This window comes from Mastigoproctus giganteus, chromosome 11, assembly GCF_048544385.1.
Source record: "Mastigoproctus giganteus isolate SK-2022 chromosome 11, ASM4854438v1, whole genome shotgun sequence".
Classification (NCBI taxonomy): domain Eukaryota; kingdom Metazoa; phylum Arthropoda; class Arachnida; order Uropygi; family Thelyphonidae; genus Mastigoproctus; species Mastigoproctus giganteus.
This window is the reverse complement of record NC_143585.1, coordinates 961,657-984,101: the sequence shown is the minus strand read 5'-3', so window position 1 is coordinate 984,101 and position 22,445 is coordinate 961,657. Positions and strand designations below refer to the sequence as shown.

The 22,445-nt window shown below is 38.5% G+C and overlaps 1 protein-coding gene across 1 annotated transcript in view; it reads right to left on the bottom strand.

Annotated features, from left to right (window-relative positions):
* Positions 1–656: 656 nt before the first annotated feature.
* Positions 657–22,445, bottom strand: part of LOC150077635 (radial spoke head 14 homolog) — a 172,958-nt gene continuing 151,169 nt past the window's right edge. Inside the window, exons 9-10 of the mRNA XM_090385039.1 lie at positions 16,972–17,034; positions 657–832 (exon numbers count right to left, since the gene is read on the bottom strand). Coding sequence (XP_090241165.1) covers positions 749–832; positions 16,972–17,034 — 147 coding nt within the window. The 3' untranslated portion in view covers positions 657–748. The remainder of the gene's footprint in view (positions 833–16,971; positions 17,035–22,445) is intronic.

Sequence of the window (22,445 nt, the reverse complement as noted above, 5' to 3'; positions counted from 1 at the left end):
TGGTAGTTGTTGGCGCATCGGCTTCTGTGGCCATAATGCACCTCCCAAGGTTTTTACAGTACTGTACTTTGATCCAAGCCCGAGGCGGAATTCGAACCCATGACCTTTGGGTTGCCAGGCAGGCACTTTACCCACCCGGCTAGCCCAGTCGGCAAGAGAACTTTACCTCAATATAGTACACTTCAAACTAAACTAAACACAATATGTAATTGTCAGAAATAATTAAGTTTCATTTAATGTTAACTGCAGATGGTAAATCTAGATTAATTCGGAGATAGGAAATTGATGGATGTTAGCAATTACTGTATTTTTTTAAGCCATGATTTAAAATATAATGCATTTTACACACCATTCAGGCTGCAATTTGTTGTAGAAAGCAAAACAGAAACTTTTTAAAAAAGGCATTTGTTGACAAAAAATAAATGCTAGTAAAATGCAGTGTGATACTTTTGGAAACAGAGTAAGTATAAATCTTTAAACTGAAGTAATGAAAAGTTAATTTTATATATTCCAAAACTATTTCTTCATTGTGATATTGGTTTGCTCTTTTTTTTTTTTTTTTTGTTTTCAAGATTCGAAAACAAAGAACCCAAAGAAAAAAAAAGAAAGTACAATAACTGCAAACTATAATTAAAGTAAAGAGCATTATAAAACTGTTAGACGTTACAAAACATTTATTGATTGCATACAAATATTCCCAATGAATATTGATAATTCTTCAAAAACAAAAAAAAAGGTTTGCATGAGCTTAAGGTTCCCATTTTATCACTTGCACAGCTTTTTCTGCTGCTTTTCTCACTAATGAACTCGCATCATTTTCCAGTTTATTCACCTGAAAGAAAATAAAAAAGTTCTTTTTTAACAGAGATTAAAATAGATAGTAGACATAATTTAAGATCTGTGATCTTAAATTATATCTACTAGTACTACTCCTAATGTAAAACAGCAAAATTTGAATAAATGATACATTTATAATGGGTCTAATATAATTATAAAAAATGTTGCTACATGTGTGTGGTTAACTTATTTTAATAATACATCTTGAAATAGATATGACTATGACTGAACCATTCTACATCCTTCAAAGGTACTGTTCTATCATGGCAAGCACGTATACACATGTGAAATGATTAGCTATAGAAACAGACAGTTCACTGTGGTTTTCATAATTCTTGTTATCAGAAAATTTTAAGTTTTCTAGAACTTCATTCCAATCGCACTAACCACAGTGCACCAGTTCAGACAGCATGCCAGTCCATATGTATTATAACTCTATATATAAATTTCAGATCAACTGCAGTCTAAATTCTGTGTATGAGAGTGTGTAAGTGTGGTAGGCTGAGAAACACTAAACAACTCACATGGGAGGAAATTAGCTAACTACAAATCCAAACTGAAGAGGCTTCTTAGAATTCCTCCAGTGGGAAGGAAGGAAAGGTGGGGGGAGGTGAGAAAGAGGGAGAGCTCACTTCACACTCAGCTCTTTCTGTAATGAGTTTGCTAAATGTCTGTAAGCACTAGATGAATTTTCCACATCTTGCTCAGTAAACTGAGTTTATTTCTGAAATTTGAAAATGAAAACTACATGTGACATAACAAGAAACTGTACATAATTTTTCTAAACATTAGTCAATTAGCACTAGTAGAGGCACAGAAATGGCACAAAAAAGCTTAAACAGCTTGCTTTTTTGCCTTTTTTTTTGCAGCCAAAAAAAAAAAAAAAACCTTCCCATTAAAACCAAAAGTTTGTCCGGTTCTTCCTTGAATTTATTTAAGATATCAAACTTCAACAATGACAGATGCAGGTTTGTTCCAGAAATCAACCACTTGCTACTAAATTCATATAGTAGCAAATCAATTCTACAATTGTCATTCCTCAATTTAAATTTATACCACTCAAGTGCACAATCTGAGCAAGAGGACGAATCCTATCAGAACTGAGCTTGCTCAAACCATTCAAAGCCTTATACACCTCAATAAGTTGACCTCAGAGCTGCCTAGTCTCCAGAAGCTACAGTTTTCAGACCGAAAGCATCTCTCAGTAAGAGAAACCCTTTGTTCTCACTCACCAATCTCGCTGCCCTACTCTGTACTTATCCTAGCAGCTGTACACCCTTCCTAAAATAAGGCTTCCGGATTTTTATGCAGTATACAAGTTATGGCCTGACCACTGCCTTTTACAAAGGGATAATCACCTCCTTATCCCTGCTAGCAAAATTCCTGAATATCAGTGACAAGACCCCATGAGCTGCTTTTGCAGCCTATTTGCACTGTTCAGAAAACTTCATATCTGAACAGTGCAAATAGGCACAATTATCCAAAGGTCTTTGTTATTCTCCACTATTCTGAGTGTAGCACCAAACAGTTACCATTAGTTGAGGTATATGATGCAAGAAAGCAAGCTTATACAGCAGCAGCAAAAAAAAAAAAAAAAAAAAAAAACCATCTTACTATTTCACCCATCTGGTCACTCAAATTTATTTAAGCTATCAAACTTCCACAACATATGGAAATTTGCTCCAACAATCAACTATCACTTAGCTAAAGGCAAACTTTCGTACATCTATTCTACAACTAACTTTCCTCAATTTGTATCTATGCTCCCTCAGGTTCTTAAACTGAGCAGGCGGAAGTATCACGTCAGCACTGAGCCTGCTCAAACCATTCAAGGCGTTTTAGCCCTCAATCAGATGACCTCGCAGGTGCCTCGTTTCCAGATGCTGCAACTTGCAGAGCATAAGCCTTCCTTGGTAAGAGGACCCCCTTCGTTTACCTCACCAATCTTGTTTCCCTTCTTGATAGAAGGTTGTTGTTATTTGGAGCATTAGCAACTAAGGCCATATTGCTGCGAGAATATGCGGTGGTCATTCCATGACCTTTCCGCATCATCCGTATTTGGTGGTGACGGGCTCGAACTGTGGTCTAATCAAGAAGCGTGTGCTACACACTGCTGCTTCTTCCCACCTGGCTATGGAGGCGCCTCCCTTCTTGGTACTCACTCAAGCAATTCTACATCTTTCCTAAAATGAGGCCTGCAGACCTGTAAGCAGTACTCAAGGTGTGGCCTGACCATTAGTATTAGAAGAGGCATATGATGCAAGAAAGCAAGCTTATGCAGCATCAGCCAAAAAAAAAAAAAAAAATCCACTTCACCCCTCCATTTGTTCAAAATATCTGTCCAGCTGAGCCTTAAATTTATTTAGGATATCAACTTTCACAACAAGGGAAGGAAGTCTGTTCCACCAACCAACTACCTGCTGGCTAAAGGCAAATTTCTGCACATCTATCCTACATCTGTCTTTCCTCAATTTGAATTTATGCCCTCTCAGGTGATTATTCTGAGCAAAGGGCAGAATCCCATCAGCATTGAGCATGTTCAAACCATTCAAGGCTTTATACACCTCTATCAGATCAACTTTCCGGTGCCTAGTTTCCAGGCACTGTAATTTGCAAAACGTAAGCGTTTCTTCATAAGAGCAACCCTTTGTTCCATTCACTAATCTTGTTGCCCTTCTCTGTACTCGTTCCAGCAGCTCTACATCCTTCTTGAAATGAGGCCTCCAGACCTGTGTACGGTACTTAAGGTGTGGCCTGACCATTGACTTATCAAAGGGAATAATCACCTCTTTTTCCCTGCTAGAAAAATTCCTGGATATCATTGATAAGACACCATGAGCTACTCTTGCAACCCGTCTGAACTGCTCAGAGAACTTCATATCTGCCTGCACATATATCTGCCCCCAGTTCCTTTTCATTCTCTACCACTGTCAGTGTAGTACCACAGAGTTGATACGTTGCTCTGGGGTTGCTGTTTCCCATATGTAGTATTTTACAGTTGTCAATGTTAAACTTCATTTGCCACCTCTCAGCCCATCTGCTCAACCTTTCCAGATCCTGTTGCAGCAGCATAGCATCAGTAGTGTCCTTAACAACCCTGCCAACCTTTGTATCGTCTGCAAACTTGGACATTAAGCTTGATATACCATCATCAATATTATTTATAAATACAGAAAACAATAATGGATCCAACAATGAACTCAGAGTGACTCCACTAATAACATTAGTCCACGATGAGCAGTGTCCATTGATTACCACTCTCTGACTTCTCCCCCTCAACCACCTCTTTATCCCTAGCAACAATTTCCCTCCAATGTCACACTGCTCCAATTTGTGTAGCAGTCTTCCATGTGCAACAGTATCGAAAGCCTTTCTAAGATCCAAGTATATAATATCAAAGTTATTCCCTGCATCCAGCTCTTTTGTGACTCCATCATAGTATCCAATCAAATTGGTCAGGCAAGACTTCCCCTTAACAAAACCATGCTGGATCCGAGCTATAACTGGTCTTGTCTAGATGATTCTGCAGTGCTTCTTTAACCAGTGCCTCCATTAATTTTACTGGAACAGAAGTTAAACTCAAAGGTCTATAATTACTTGTGTCAGCCTTTGATCCTTCTTTGTGAATTGGGGTCACATTTGCATGTCTCCAGTCTATGGGTACCTCCATGAGTCCAAGGAAGCTCTCATAATTATGGCTAAGGGTTTGCTTACTTCCTTTGCTGCGTCCTTTAATATAACTGGATAGATCCCATACACCCCACGTGCCTTCCTTGTGTTTATCTTCAATAATTTCTCCTCCACTTTACTCTCAGTTATTATAAGATTATTTAGCTTACTGCCAGAGTTGAATACATCTCTGGCATTCCCCTCACTGAATAACTCACTCATCATGTGTGATTGTCGATGCAAAATATTCATTTAGTTTGTTAGCTACCTGAGCAGGATCATCAACAGTTGAACCATCGATATCAAGTGGACAAATCTGATTCATCCCCTTCCTTCTAGAGTTTACATATGTAAAGAACTCTTTGTGTTTTTCTTTGCATCCCTTGCCAAAGATTTCTCGTAATCTACCTAACCTCCTTTTTAACTTGGTTACAGATCAACTTATATCTATCATACGCTTCTATCTATCATATCGCGTGAATTATCACGCAAATTATCATATGTGTGATAATTCACGTTAATTATCATGCGTATGATAATTAACGTGAGACAATTAACGTAAATTGTGTCATGTTAATTATTATTATTAGCCATATGGTGCAAGGAAGCCTGAGGCTTATGCTGCACCAGCCAAAAAAAATTTCTGAGTTACCCTGTGTGTGTGTGTGTGTGTGTGTGTGTGTGTGTGTGTGTGTGTGTGTGTGTGTGTGTGTGTGTGTGTGTGTGAGAGAGAGAGAGAGAGAGAGAGAGAGAGAGAGAGAGAGAGAGAGAGAGAGAGAGAAAAGTAGAAGGAAATCAAAAAGAAAGAGAAGAATGATGATATCCAGCTGAGGACCCTGTATCCCATGTATTTTTCTTCTCTGCCATATGTCTCATTAGTTCCTCTGACATCCATATAGGCCTGAACCTTGAACAATATTTCTTAGTTGGTATGTAAAGCCTAGTAGCTTCTAAGATAAGTTCTTTGAATGCTTCCCATTTTGAGTTTGCTGTTGGTAACATCATCTGTTGGTCCCACTGTATAGAATTTAAATACTGTCTCAGACCATCATAGTCGCCTTTACGAAAGCAAGAATCCTTCCCTTTACCCCTGATGATAGTTACATCTTTGAGTAAATCCAACTTCAGCACACTGTGATCACTGCCACCTAGTGGTTCCTCTATCTGCAGATTCTTAATGCATGAAGAATCACTACTGATAATCAAATCAAGAATATTACTCCCTCTAATTGCCTCCCAAACATGCTGATAGAGAAATCAATCATCCAATAAATCCACAAAAGCCTTGCTAGTGCATGAGTGACCAACCCACAAATTCCAGTCAATATCTGGGAAATTAAAATCCCCCATTATAAGACTCTCCGATTTATTGGCTCACTCTGTTTCCCTGTACAGTTTCTTATTATACTCATCAGAGTCATTAGGCCTATAGCACACTCCTACTCTCAATTTTGATCTCACAATGCTTATGTCACACCAAACTAACTCGACACTGCACCGTACAGCGATGTTGCCTGGCTCCACTTCCTTGGATTTTATGTGTTTCTTAACTAATAGCATAACCCCTCCTCCCTTTCTATCCTTTCTGTAGACCTTGTACTCCCCAAATTCCTGTTCTGTATTCCTTATATCTGTGTGACACCACGTCTCTGATATCCCAACGATATCTGCCTTTGATGCTTTGAGCAATACCTCAAATTGATCAAATTTATTTACCCAGCTCCTAGCATTGGTGTACACTCAAGTATGCATGCACCTGTTCTTTTTTTTTTAGCTACCTAACACACCCCATGAATTTACTTGTACCACAACGACTCCCAGCAGTCTCTGAAATATCCTGCATCTTGTTTTCTGGGCTTCTGCTCATTCCAATAGAAGCAGTGCAAGAATGACTTTCACTTCTGCCAGTGGCTGCTGTTAATCTATTAGTCTTTGCATCCTGCCCAAGCTATGGGGATACAAGGACTGCTTCTATTGGAATGTAGATGAAAATACTCATTCAGTTTCTCAGCTATTTGAGCAAGCTCATCAATAGTCGAACCATCTATGTTACGTTTCAAACCATCTATCTTGAGTACTGTATACAGGCCTGGAGGCCTCATTTCAAGAAGGATGTAGAGCTGCTGGAATGTTCCATTCACTAATCACAAGATTAGTGAATGGAACAAAGGGTTGCTCTTACGAAGAAACGCTTAAGTTTTGCAAATTACAGTGTCTGGAGACTAGGCACCGGCGAGTTGATCTGATAGAGGTGTATAAAGCCTTGAATGGTTTGAGCATGCTCAATGCTGATGGAATTCTTCCTCTTGCTCAGAATAATCACCTGAGAGGGCATAAATTCAAATTGAGGATAGACAGATGTAGGATAGATGTGCAGAAATTTGCCTTTAGCCAGCAGGTAGTTGGTTGGTGGAACAGACTTACATTCCTTGTTGTGGAAGTTGATAGCCTAAATAAATTTAAGGCTTAGCTGGATAGGTATTTCAAACGAACGGAGGGATGAAATGGGAGTGGTTTTTTTTTTTTTTTTTTTTTTTTTTTGGCTGATGCTGCATAAGCTTGCTTTCTTGCATCATATGCCTCTACTAATGCTAATGCTAAAGTGGACCAATCTGATTCATCCCCTTCCTTCTAGAGTTAACATAAATAAGTAAAGAACTCCTAGCTGTTTTTCATTGCATTCTTTGCCAAAGATTTCTCATAATCTGCCTTTGCTTGCCTAACCTCCTTTGTGACATGATTACAGACTAGCTTATCTGCTGCAGGCTTCTGTGTCGCCTGATAATTTATATGCATCCCATGCATTTTTCTTCTCTGCCACAAGTCTCATTAATTCATCTGACATCCATTTAGCCTTGAGCAATATTTCTTAGTTGGTATGAAAAACCTAGTAGCCTACAAGATTTTCATCTGACATCCATTTAGGCCTGAACCTTGAACAGTATTTCTCAGTTGGTATGAAAAGCCTGGTAGCCTCCAAGTTTAAGTCCCTGAAGACTCCCCATTTAGAATTCACACCATTAGTAACACTATCAGTTGGTACTACTCTATAGAATTTAAAAACTGTCTGAGACCACTGTAGTCAACGTTATGAAAACAAAAACCCTTCCCTTTACCCTTGATGTTAGTTACACCTTGAAGTAAATCTGAATTAGTACATCGTGATCAATGTCACCTAGTGGTTCCTTTATCTGCAAATTCTTTATGTATGAATAATCACTACTGATAATCAAATCAAGAGTATTATTCCCTCTTGTTGCCCCTTGAACATGCTGCTGCTGTAGAAAACAATCCTCCAATAAATTCCTAAAAGTCTTGCTAGCGCTAGCGTGCGAGTGACCAATAAACAAGTTCCAGTCAATATTTGGCAAGTTAAAATCCCCCATTACAAGATATTCTGATTTACTGGCCCACTATTTCTCTGTAAAACTGTTCATTGTACCCATCATTATAATGTATAAAAGGAAACCTCATACCTTTATGTAGGAACAGAATTCTCTCAACACTCACATTAGGATTACGTGATTGTATAATTATACGAAGAAATGTCCCATATTTAATATTAAATAAAATAAATTATGAAAATTGCATTAAAATTATATAAATAAATACTTATTAAAAAATTGTCATGTATTCAATTCTGATTCCCAACATAATGCATCAGGAAAAGCCAGGAGAAGTCGACAGCCATCAACACCCCCAAAAAACCAAAGCATGTTAACATGAGAACTGAAAACAATTGTCGAATTTATCCTTAAGGAACACGGATTAAAATATTTAAAATATAAAATTGTCTAAATTTGTTTAAAAAGAAAACCATGGCTATTTAGTCATGTTTTTCTTTTTAATGAAGTGGAAGTTTTAAATATGAAACATGAATATATTAAATTACTGATTGCTGAAACCATTGAAATGAGATTAAATGCAAATTCCAGAAATCTTTGTAATCCTTATACTATTTCGGACTCGTGGACATTCACGCGCAGTTGTGAATGGTAATCCACACATTAGTTTACTAAAAATAATATCATAACAGGTAGTTAATAGGTTTAAGTATAAAAGAAGGGAGGGTATCATTCGCAAAGAACATTTTACTTCTTGTGAGCACGGAGTGTATCTGAATAAGTTTGGTCTCTCATAAGAAGTTTTGAAAATTTTATATTTTAAATATTTTAACCTATGTATTTTATAAATATATTAAGGATAAATTCGACAATTGTTTTCAGTTCTCATGTTAACATGTGGTGTTGATACCTGTCGACTTCTCCTGGCTTTTCCTGGTGCATTATGTTGCGGATGAGAATTAAATGCATGACAGTTTTTTTATAAGAATTTATTTGTATAATTTTAATGTAATTTTCATAATTGATTTTATTTAATATTAAAACTTCTTCTTCTTCCAGTCACAGTTCCCTAAGGAGCTGTTGTGACCTTTGAAAGGGGCCGGCTTTAATCATAGGAAGAGACATCATGCATCACATGAAACGCTCTTGAAGAGGAAAGGTGACTACAGCAGAGCCCCACTTAGTGCAGAAGGCTGATTACAACTGGCTTTCATCTGGTTTCCAAAGGTTGTCTATGTATATAAATGGATATATATTATTCATTAGATTTGAACCAGTCAATATCTACAGTCAATGAATTTATTCATAAGGTGACGCTATTATTCCTCTTCTTCCTTCTTCGATGTCCAATGTTTCTAATTATGTTGAATGTATTCTAAAATAATTTTCTCCCAAAACAAAGAATGCAACATTTCCTTACCATAAACATATCTACATGCTGATTCGCACAGTCTTAACCCCCAATGAATATTTGTTCCTGTATTTCAAATTTAATAAATGTCCCATTATATTAAATACGGGACATTTATTCGTATAATTATATAATCACATAATCCTTCTAATGTGAATGTTGAGAGAATTCTGTTCCTACATAAAGGAATGAGGTTTCCTTTTACAGTTTAAAATATGAAACAAAAGGGGTTACCTTTATTTTAGATATAGGAAGCTTCTTTTTCAACCAACTTCTCCTGGTCCAATGTGCTAATAATTCTTTGGGAAGGCGATATCAATTTTACAAAACATGTGGGACATCTTCCCCACTGTCAGAACCGTAGTGTTCAGATCCCCCGGTCTCAACCTTGAGTGCTCAAGACTTCTGTCTGCAAACACCATACCTCTGGCAGCAATGAAACCATTACATGGATTGACATAAAATTAAATTTTGAAGGTCTAAACTGCTTAATAAATATGGACCGATTAACTTCTTCGGTCCAGTAGCTTGACATTAGAGTTAAATTCAGGGGTCTAAAAAAGTTTAATCTTTTTTAGACCATCAGCATTGAGCATGTTCAAACCATTCAAGACTTTATACACCTCAATCAGATCACCTTGCAGGTGCCTAGTCTCCAGACATTTTGCAAAACGTAAGCCTTTCTTCATAAGAGCAACCCTTTGTTCCATTCACTAATCTTGTTGTCCTTCTCTGTATTCATTCCAACAGCTTTAAATCCTTCTTAAAATGAGGCCTCCAGACCTGTATACAGTACTCAAGGTGTGGCCTGACCATTGTCTTATACAAAGGGATAATCACCTCCTTATCCCTGCAAAAAAATTCCTGTATATCACTGACAAGACACCATGAGCTGCTACTCTTGCAGACCGTCTGCACTGCTCAGAAAACTTCATATCTGCTTGCACAATTACCCCCGGGTACTTTTCACTCTCTACCACTGTCAGTGTAGTAACACACACACACACAGTTGATACGTTACTATAGGGTTACTGCTTCCCACATGCAGTACTTTGCATTTGTCAATGTTAAACTTCAGTTGGCACCTCTCGGCCCACCTGCTCAACTTTTCTAGATCCTGTTGCAGCAGCGTACTGTGATTAGTGTCATTAACAAGCCTGCCGACCTTTGTATCGTTTGCAAAATTTGGCATTAAGCCTAATATACCATCATCAATATCATTAATAAATACAGAAAACAACAATGGACCCAACACTGAACCCTGGGGGACTCCACTAACAACATTAGTCCAGGATGAGCAGTGTCCATTGATTACCACTCTTGTCTTCTCCCACTCAGCCATCCCTTTATCCATAGTAGCAATTTGCTTCCAATGCCACACTGCTCCAATTTGTGCAGCAGATTTAATAAGATTAATAAATTTTATTGATAAATTGATAATACTATACTAATCTAACAGATTTGTAATACAGTGCTACGTATTTCGCTATTTAGTTTTATGTTAAACCTTACGCTATGAAATTCAGGATTTAGTGTAAGCTATTCCGTATTGTATAACAATGCTTCCTTTTAACTTGAAAGACTTCCGGCAAAGGGTCCATTTGTATATTCTCAGTCCCCTGAAAAAGTCACGTATTGCATTTATTTTCCCACTTGTGCATAGAGTCGGGTGCCGGAGGCAACGGACGTACAAAAGAATGGACGACTAGGTGCTCGATATATTTTCATAGCCATAGATCACTTACGGTCAAAATTCAGAAATGCATTTTTTGGAGACTATTTAATTTATTTCTTTTGCTAAATTGAGGGAACTGACACGTTTATGTGAGTGTAAGTGGAAAGAAGGTGGTGAGTGTCTTCAGCCATATGCGGAAGGACCTGAAATGAAAGGAAATAGAACCAAAGAATCGGCAATATGGGCTTTGGGTACTTGAGAAATTTTATGATGAAATGTGGCACTTGTAATCTTCCAAAGCACCACGTTTGGCGCATGTGCCATACGTTGGCCACTCCTGCCTTAGATTTTATGTTTCTTAACTAACAGCATAACCTCTCCTCCCTTCCTATCCTGTCTGTCATTTTTGTACACATTGTACTCTCCTTATTCTGCATTCCTTATATCTGTGTGACATCACATCTCTGATATCCCAACAATATCTGCCTTTGATGTCTTAACAAGCACTTCAAATTCATTGAATTTATTTAATATACTCCTAGAAGGTGTACATGTTAGTATGGCCATTACTAATATTAATACTAATACATGGAAGTATTGATGCACCTGTTCTTACTCTTAGTTACCTGAATGCAGCACATGTATTTATTTGTTCCATGATAACTCTCAGCAGTTCTTGAAATCCCCAGCACCTTGCTTTCCAGGCTGCTGATCATCCCAATATAAGCAGTGCAAGAATCACTTTCACCTCAGCCTGCAGCTATTGTTAAGCTATTATTCTGTGTATCTACCCCCAAGTTAGCAGTTTTCTGATCCACATAATGCCTTGATAGTATCAACATATATTCTTGCATTGTTTCTATTTAAATGTATCCCATCCCTGTTAACAAGCACAGACCACACCGTGAAAATTTCTACCCCATGAGCCTTGAACAATCCCTCCAGGTCCAAATTGATTGACAAGGCTCTCACATACACTCCCTCCTATTGTATCTGGGAAGAATTGCTGACACTTTCAAATTTAACCCTAACTCGGGATTTTTTCCAACTGTGATCTGTATTTGTTAAGTAAGTCCGTAGATCTCCTACTCTTAATGTCATTCATGCCATCGTGTACAACAATATCACCTTTTGTTCCCTTTAAAGATGATATCTCTGCTCTACAACGATATCAACTTTTGCCCTTTGCAGACATACCCTAGTCCTATTGCATCTATCCACTTCTCTGACAATAGTCACCGACAATAACTAGTTCCTGTGGGACCAGTGCATTCTACTTTGGGAATTGTTGCTGTGTTGCCTGATGATCACATGGATGCGGGCAGCTGAGAGCTTGATCGGCCCTCCAAAGGCATCCACCCTGTTCTTCACTACCCAATAAGGCCCATAATAACACAGAGATGGCATCTATCATCCTCACACTTAGGGTGGTAGAAAATGAAAAAGATCTGTAAGTGATTGTGCAGTTAGATATGAAGTTTTCTGAGCAATGCAGACAGGCTTCCAGAGCAAGTCATGGGATATTGTCAATGATATACAGGAATTTTGCTAGTAGGGAAGATGAGGTGTTATCCCTTTGTACAAGGCAATGGTCAGGCCATCCCTTGAGTACTGCATACAGGTCTGGAGGCCTCATTTTAGGAAGGATGTAGTTGCTGAGTGTGTACGGAGAAGAGCAACAAGACTGGTGAAGGAGTTCTCTTACCAAGAAAGGCTTAAGTTCTGCAAATTGCAGTGGCTGGAGACTAGGCACTTGTGAGATGATCTGATTGAGGCGTATAAGGCCTTGAATGGGTTGAGCATGCTGAATTCTGATGGGATTCTTCTGCTTGCTCAGTGTACGAATTTGAGGGGGCATAAATTCAAATGGAGGAAAGACAGTTGTAGAACAGAAGTGTGGAAATTTGCCTTTAGCCAGGTGGTTAATTGCTGGAACGAACTTCCATCTGTCGTTGTGGAAGTTGATAGCTTAAATAAATTCAAGGAGGAACTGGACAAACTTTTAGAGGGAATGGATGTGTGAAATGTTTTTTTTTTTTTTTTTTTTTTTTTTGGCTGATGCTACATATGCTTGCTTTCTTGCATCACATGCTTCCATTACTGCTACATCCTCCTTGGCAATATCATGTCCCATTCCTGATAGCACCACAATCATCAAACAAGCAGTATGTTTCAAAAGGCTGCGATTCAGAGGGCAACCACCCCTTTCAGTTCTCTCTGAGTCAGAGCATTCCCACTACCTTGGGCCTTTTGCTTTGCTGCTCTGGTCTGAGGCATAATTTTGATTCAATTTCAGTACAATTAAAAATACTACATTAAACGTATATTCCAATGAGGTAACAACACTATATGTATATTTCAGTATCGAGCTTAAGGTACATGTATTTCGTATCTACTACCATATATGTATATTTCAGTATCGAGCTTAAGGTACATGTATTCCGTATCTACTACCATATATGTATATTTCAGTATCGAGCTTAAGGTACATATATTTCGTATCTACTACCAAGTTAATGTTATATGAATTGCATATTTCCTATCAAGTTTAAGTTGTATGTATCATACTATATCACAACATTTGTAAATTCTAAATAGTTATAATAGATAATATATTTAACTATCTATTTCAAACCTACGCAATTCGAGCTGTGAAGTGAGCTATTATATCAAAGCAAAATCACTGATCCTAAAAGCTCTACAAATATTAATGTCATACATTACAGACTATGTGATAAAGTTAAATTATTAAAACATGTAAGTAGCACTATAAATTATAGTTTATAATCCTCTTCTGATAGCGGCAGAATTTGTACATTCCTATCGATACAACACAATGCCAGCAGAAGTTGACTGTGGTTTTCTAAGCAATTACAAAGGCCAAATAAAGAATAAATACATCAAATTAATCAGAAAATCACAAAAAATAGCACACTACTAAATTAAAATCAAAAGTTAGAGAAAAACAATTTCAAATCAATAAATAAAATTTAACTTAGAGGTTTGTGAAACAAGTGTAGCTTCCGTAACTTTGGCAGCAGAACATTGAGAATCTTCTTTAAAAATTATTATCATGCCTTTCAACGAACATATTATAACTGATTCTCAAATAATAGAAACATTTTGTGCAATATTATGATGAATATTCCCTTGGCTTGAAGGAACTGCTATGATTCTTTTTCATTTCAATTAAGAGAACCTACAGAATGAGATCACTTAATTGATTTTGGCCATTTCTCCAATCCTCTAAATTTTCCTGAACAAAAACTTTCTTAGTCAAAAACTTTCTGCTATGATTTTGTTGGCCCCCCCAGAAGAATTTATACTATCAAAGTTCAAGTAAAAATTAAAAGCAACAAGGTATCATATCTTTAAGAGTATAACAATCTATACAGGGTGATTCACTACCAGTGCGGCAAACTTGCAGGAGGTGTAGGGGGGGCACAAAGACGAATCGGAATCACATAGCATTGCAGGGTCCGAAATGCCTTCGTCATGCAGAAGAGGACGTTGAATGGCAGGTCGCATGAACAGCGATCCCGCTGGAAGTCGGCATTTGCGAACCGGTTCCTGAGGCAGTAGGATGGACGAGTATTCAAACGCCGAACTGGCTGACATGCACCTCGCGTATGGAGCTGCAGACTGTAATGGGTGCGCCGCTCTGCGCTTGTGCCAGGAACATTTCCCGCACAGGCGTGCTCTTCATCATACGATTTTCGCACGTGTGCACAGAAGGTTACGTGAGACTGGTTGTTTCACAAGAGGTACCATGAATCGAGAGCAAATGACGAGGACACCAGACAATGAGGAGAATGTCCTATGTCTTGCAGAGGGCAATCCGAGTACGAGTACTCGAGCGATAGGCCAACGATTGGGTATTTCCTAATCCACTGTATGGAGGATACTGTCAACAAACCAAATGAGTTCATACCATCTGCAACGCGTCCAGTCATTGGAGCCTGTGGATTATCCACTCCGGAGGACTTTTGCTACTTGGTTTCTTCAACAGAAACGGTTCGCAAATGCTGACTTCAAGCGGGATCGCTGTTCACGTGACCTCCCGTTCAACGTCCTCTACCGCATGACGAAGGCATTTCAGACCCTGCAATGCTATGTGATTCCGATTCGTCTTTGTGCCCCCTACACCTCCTGCAAGTTTGTCGCACTGGTAGTGGATCACCCTGTATAATACTGGTGTAAACACACCATAGACAACTCTTAAACAAAAAACTACGTTAGTAGTGTGAAGGGCATTATGTTATCTGTATCTCACATTGTGCTCTTCCTTCACGATGAGTTGCCATGTATTGCACTACTCGAATGAGTAATGCTTCACTAACAGAGAAGACTATTGTTACTTATTCTCAGTAGGCACCACCACCACCCAGACGGCACCCTTTCAAGGTTTATTGGCCTTTCATCAGTGGGTGGGTGGGCAGGTACCCCAGTACTGCAGACATGACAATCCACTTGTGAAGATAATCCCACAATATGAGAGGCATCTCTCATCGGTGGGTGGGCAGGTACCCTGGTATTGCAGACATGACAATCCAGTTGTGAAGATAATCCCACAATATGAGAGATGCCTCTCATATTGTGGAATTATCTTCACAACTGGATTGTCATGTCTGCAATACCAGGGTACCTGCCCACCCACCGATGAAAGGCCAACAAGCCTTGAAACGGTCACCATGGGAAGCCTGATATTCATGGAGTTTCTGAGAATAGGTAACAACAGTCTTCTCTACTGGGGAAGCGTTGCCTATTCAAAGAATTTGAGTTTTTGAGTGGTGTGAGTTGAAGGAGTTATTGTCCCCTTCATTCTTCTACACCGTTTCTTTTCTTCTTCCACTCTTACTATAACGTTTCCTCTAATTTTTGCTTTTCTAAGTCTAATAGGGACAAGTGGATAGTAGAGTTATTATCCCACACATACAAATAAGCCTTGAAATGGTGCCGTCTGGGTGGTGGTGCCCACTGTGAATAAGTAACAATAGTCTTCTCTTTTAGTGAAGCGTTACTTATTCGAGGTAGTGCAATACATGGCAACTCTTTGTGAAGGAAGAGCACAATACAAGATACAGATAAAATGATGCCTCCACACTACTAACGTTGTTTTTTGTTTAAGAGTTGTCTATGGTGTGTTTACACCAATATTATATACACTATCAAAGTTCATATCAGTTTTTTAGTATTCAGCATCTGGGGGTTCCTGGACATCATAGGGCCTATCTGGCAAAGTGATAAGTGCTCTGGGACATCAAGCCAAGAGCACTTATTGCTTATAGACATCGGGATTACACAGGGACCTATACCAGCATCTCAACCAGCCTGAATAATGTCCCTCAAACCAACAGAGGAGGTACACTGGAAGATATAATGCAGCTAAATGAGGCTGAGATTTCAATTGAACTTCCATTATACATGTTTTAGACTTTGCTCGATTCTTTTTTTGGGGGAAGGGAGCAGCCCCACATCTTTTAGTCTTCTTGGGTCTCACTTATAGATTTTATCTAACTTGATCTTTTTTTTTTTGCTTTTGCAATTTTTTATTTTCTTTTGCTGACCCTATTGCCAAAGATAATAGGGTAGAATTTCTAGTATAAATTAGCCTGACTGCATAGTGCACGACACTATGGTATATACAAACTAATAAGCTGATTAGCACTGCTAGAAACAGTATCTTCACAAAAACACAACTTAAAACACAACCTGAAATCCAAGCAATGGGCATTGGATCTCAATGACAATAAGGAGGACCAGAAACATTCCTGTAAGATTTCTTCAACATTTATAGATGTCAACAATGGAAGGAATGGGAGAATGTCAGAGATCTGCAAGTTGGCCAGTTCTAATTGAATAAATTCTCTGGTAACAATTTTCAGTTTTTATAGTTTCTTTTAGGAATTAGGCACAACCCAAACAAGGAGGCAGAAAGCTAGATACTTGGCAACAATTATATCTAGTTTGCATATAGCCAGACACTTCAGTTCAATATTTCTGAAATACTGTCTAAATTGTTTTGGAAAACTTACTTTATCCAAATGTTTCACAAGAATTTCTCTTCCAGGTGGAGCTTCAGCCAATACTGTAAGAACCTACACAGGGTCAAATCATAATAAAGTTGAAGTTTCTGTGAATATAATTCAGATGACATTGTCAAAAACACAACCTTATACTAATGAATGGAAGAGAGCACTAATACTTGCTTACATATATTTTTCACACAGCAACACTTAACACAGTAGAAAAGAATTTGCTTTCCATCCATATAAAATTACCTAACTAGTATCAATAGTATATTATTAGTATTTTAAGGTTACAGTTTCTTTTAAATTGAATACTTTTAACCTGTGGAAATTAATTACTTTTAAGTGGCTCTTTTAAAAGTAACAAATACACCATTACTAAAATGAAGTACTATACTCATTGTTTTCTAAGCAAAAAGATTGTGTACTCATATACTTTATGTATGGTTCTTAATTTTAATTTTTAATTTCCCAGAGATTGACTGTAATTTGTGGGTTGGTAAGTCACACACTAGCAAGGCTTTTGTGGATTTATTGGATGATTGTTTTCTATATCAGCATGTTCGGGAGGCAACTAAAAGGAGTAATACTCTTGATTTGATTATCAGCAGTGATTCTTCATGCATTAAGAATCTGCAGATAAATGAACCACCAGGTGGCAGTGATCACAGTGTGCTGAAGTGGGATTTACTCAAAGAGGTAACTACCATCAGGGGTAAAGGGAAGGGGTATTGCTTTTGTAAAGGTGACTACAGTGGTCTGAGACAGTATTTAAATATTCAAAGAATTAATCTTGGAAACTACTAGGCTTTTCATGCCAACAAAGAAATATTGTTCAAGATTTAGGCCTAAATGGATGTCAGATGAACTAATTAGACATGTGACAGAGAAGAAAAATGCATCGGATGCATATAAATTAACATGTGACACAAAAGCCTATGATAGATATAAGCTGGTCTGTAACCAAGTTACAAAGGAGGTTAGGCAGGCTAAGACAGATTACGAGTACGAAACTGGCAGAATTACTTAACAAGTACAGGTCACTGTTGAAAAAAAGCTGTGAATTAGGGTTGAATTTGAAAGTGTCTGCAATTCTGCCCAGACACGATAGGAGGGAGTATATGATGAGAGCCTTGTCAATCAATTCGGCGCTGGAAAGATTGTGCAAGGCTCAAGGGGTAGAATTTTTTTCAGCCTGGTCTGTAGTTGTTAACAGGAGAGACTGCTTCTACAGGGATGGAATACACTTAAATAGAAAGGGTGCAAGAATATTTTCTGATGCTATCGAGGCAGTTTTAGGTGAGTCGGGAAAACTGCTAGCTTGGGGGGGATACAAGGACTAATAGATTAACAATAGCCATTGGCAGAGGTGAAAGTGATTCTTGCACTGCTTCTATTGGAATGAGCAGCAGCCTGGAAAACAAGATGCAGGGTATTTCAGAGACTGTTGGAAGTCATTGCGGTACAAGTAAACACATTGGTTGTGTTAGGGTAGCTAAGAATAAGAACAGGTGCATGTATACTTGTGTGTACACCAATGCTGTACTTAGAATCGTGCAACCCAAGCACAGTACTAAGTACTATAGGTTCTAATACCTTTCGTGTTTGGGGTTCACATAAAAAAAAAAAAAAATGCTAGGAGTTTGGTAAATAAGTTTGATGAATTTGAGTTATTGCTCAAAACATCAAAGGCAGATACTGCGGGGATATTAGAGACATGGTGTCACACAGATATAAGGAATGGAGAACTGAAATTTGGGGAGTACAATGTGTACAGAAAGGATAGGAAGGGAGGAGGGGTTATAACTATTAGTTCAGAAACACAAAATCCAAGGAAGTGAAGCCAGTCAACATCGCTGGACAGTGGAGTGTCGAGTCAGTTTGGTGTGACATAAGCACTGGGAGATCAAAATTGAGAGTAGGAATGTGATATAGGCCTAATGACTCTGATGAGTATAATAAGAAACTGTACAGCGAAATAGATTGGGCCAGTAAATCAGAGAGTCTTATAATGGGGGATTTTAATTTCCCAGATATTGACTGGAATTTGTGGGTTGGTCACTCACACACTAGCAAGGCTTTCGTAGATTTATTGGATGATTCTTTTTTACTTCAGCACGTTCGGGAGGCAATTAGAGGGAGTAATACTCTTGATCTGATTATCAGTAGTGATTCTTCATGCATTAAGAATCTGTAGATAAAGGAATCACTAGGTGGATGTGATCACAGTGGGCCAAAGTGGGATTTACTCAAAGAGGTAACTATCATCCAGGGGTAAAGGGAAGGTTTTTGCTTTCGTAAAGATGACTACAATGGTCTGAGACAGTATTAAAATTCTATACAGTGGGACCAACTGATGATGTTACCAACAGCAAATTCAAAATGGGAAAGCACTGAAAGAACTTATCTTGGAAGCTACTAGGCTTTACATACCAACTAAGAAATATTGTTCAAGGTTTAGGCCTAAATGGATGTCAGATGAACTAATGAGACATACGGTAGAGAAGAAAAATGCATGGAATACATATAAATTAATGGGTGACATGGAAGCCTATGATAGATATAAGCTGGTCTATAACAAAGTCTTAAAGGAGAGTAGGGCATACAAAGGCAGATTATGAGAAATTCTTGGCAAAGGATGCAGGGAAAAACAGAAAAGAGTTCTTTACCTATATAAACTCTAGAAGGAAAGGGATGAATCAGATTGGCCCACTGGATATTGATGGTTCAACAGTTGATGATCCTGCTGAGGTGGCTAACAAACTAAACAAGTATTTTGCATCTACATTCACACATGAGGAGTTATTCAGGAAGGGGAATGCCAGAGGTGAAGTAAACTTTGGCAGTGAGCTAGATGATTTTGTAATAACTGAGAGGAAAGTGAAGGAGAAATTGTTGAGGATAAACATAAAAAAGGCACCAAGGGTGGATGGGATCTATCCAGTTATATTAAAGGAGGCAGCAAAGGAAGTAAGCAAACTCTTCACCATAATTACGAGAGTTCACATAGACTGGAGAAGTGCAAATGTGACTCCAATTCACAAAGGAGAATCAAAGGCTGACACAAGTAATTATAGACCTGAGTTTAACTTCTGTTCCAGGAAAATTGATGGAGGCACTGGTTAAAGAAGCACTACAGGATCATCCAGACAAGACTTCAGTTATAGCTCAGACCCAGCATGGTTTTGTTAAGGGAAAGAATTGCCTGACAAATTTGATTGGATACTATGATGCAGTCACAAAAGAACTGGATGCAGGGAATAACTTTGATATATATTTGGATCTTAGAAAGGCTTTTGATACTGCTGCACATGGAAGACTGCTGCACAAATTGGAGCAGTGTGGCATTGGAGGCAAATTGCTGCTATGGATAAAGGGATGGTTGAGTGGCAGAAGACAGAGAGTGGTAATCAATGGACACTGCTCAACGTGGACTAATGTTATTAGTGGAGTTCCTCAGGGTTCAGTGTTGGGTCCATTGTTGTTTTCTGTATTTATAAATGATATTGACGATGGTATATCAAGCTTAATGTCCAAGTTTGCAGACGATACAAAGGTTGGTAGGGTTGTTAAGGACACTACTGATGCTATGCTGCTGCAACAGGATCTGGAAAGGTTGAGCAGATGGGCTGAGAGGTGGCAAATGAAGTTTAACATTGACAAATGTAAAGTACTAGATATGGAAAACAGCAACCCCAGAGCAACATATCAACTCTGTGGTACTACATTGACAGTGGTAGAGAATGAAAAGTACCTGGGGGTAATTGTGCAGGTAGATATGAAGTTCTCTGACCAGTGCAGACAGGCTGCAAGAGTAGCTCATGGTGTCTTGTCAATGATATACAGGAATTTTTCTAGCAGGGATAAGGAGGTGATTATTCCCTTGTATAAGGCAATGGTCAAGCCACACCTTGAGTACTGTATAGAGGTCTGGAGAACTCATTTCAAGAAGGAACGAGCTGCTGGAACGAGTACAGAGAAGGGAAACAAGATTAGTGAATGGAACAAAGGGTTTCTCCTACGAAGAAAGGCTTAAGTTTTGCAAATTACGGTATCTGGAGACTAGGCACCAGCATAAATTCAGATTGAGCAAAGACAGATGTAGGATAGATGTGCGGACATTTGCCTTTAGCCAGCGGGTAGTTGGTTGGTGGAACAGACTTCCATCCCTTGTCGTGGAAGTTGATAGCCTAAATAAATTTTAGGCTCAGCTGGACAGATATTTCGAACAAACGGAAATGGAAGTGTTTTTTTTTTTTTTTTTTTTTGGCTGATGCTGTATAAGTTTGCTTTCTTGCATCATATACCTATGCTAATTGCTGCTATGGATAAAGGGATGGTTGAGTGGGAGTAGACAGAGGGTGGTAATCAATGGACACTGCTCTTCATGGACTAATGTTATTAGTGGAGTCCCTCAGGGTTCAGTGTTGGGTACATTGTTGTGTTCTGTATTTATAAATGATATTGATGATGGTATATCAGGCTTAATGTCCAAGTTGGCAGACGATACGAAGGTTGGCAGGGTTGTTAATGACACTAATGACAGTACACTGCTGCAACAGGAACTTGGAAAGTTGAGCAGATGGGCTGAGAGGTGGCAAATGAAGTTTAACATTGGCAAATGTAAAGTGCTGCATATGGGAAGCAGTAATCCTAGAGTAAAGTATCAACTCAGTGGTACCACACTGACAGTGGTAGACAATGAAAAGGACCTGGGGTAATTGTTAGGCAGATATGAAGTTTTCTGAGCAGTGCAGATTGTCTACAAGAGTAGCTTATGATGTCTTGTCAATGTTACATAGAGGAATTTTTCTTGCATGGATAAGGAGGTGATTATCCCCTTGTATAAGGCATGGTCAGGCCACACCTTTTTATATTGTATACAGGTCTGGAGGGCTCATTTTAAGAAGGATGTAGAGCTGTTGTAACGAGTATAGAGAAGGGCAACAAGATTAGTGAACAGAACAATGGGTTGCTCCTATGAAGAAAGGCTTAAGTTTTGCAAATTACAGTATGTGGAGACTAGGCACCTGTGATGTGATCTGATTGAGGTGTATAAAGCCTTGAATGGTTTGAGCATGTTCAGTGCTGATGCGATTCTTCCTCTTGCTCAGAATAATCACCTGAGAGGGCATATATTAAAATACAGTCGTAGGATAGATGTGTGGAAGTTTGCCTTTAGCCAGCAGGTGGTTGATTGCTGGAACAAACTTCCATCTGTTGTTGTAGAAGTTGATAGCTTAAACAGATTCAAGGCACTACAAGACAAGCATTTGGAGTGAGTGGATGAGTGAAATGAGAAGGGTGTTTTTTTTTTTTTTTTTTGGCTGATGCTATATAAGCTTGCTTTCTTGCATCATGTGCCCTACTAATGCTAATCTTCACATAGTTTGTCTTGGATTTTAGCAAGACATTTGACTTGGTCCCTCACGAGAGGTTATTGTATGGGATTACTTCATGAGAGATATTACTGTATAAGC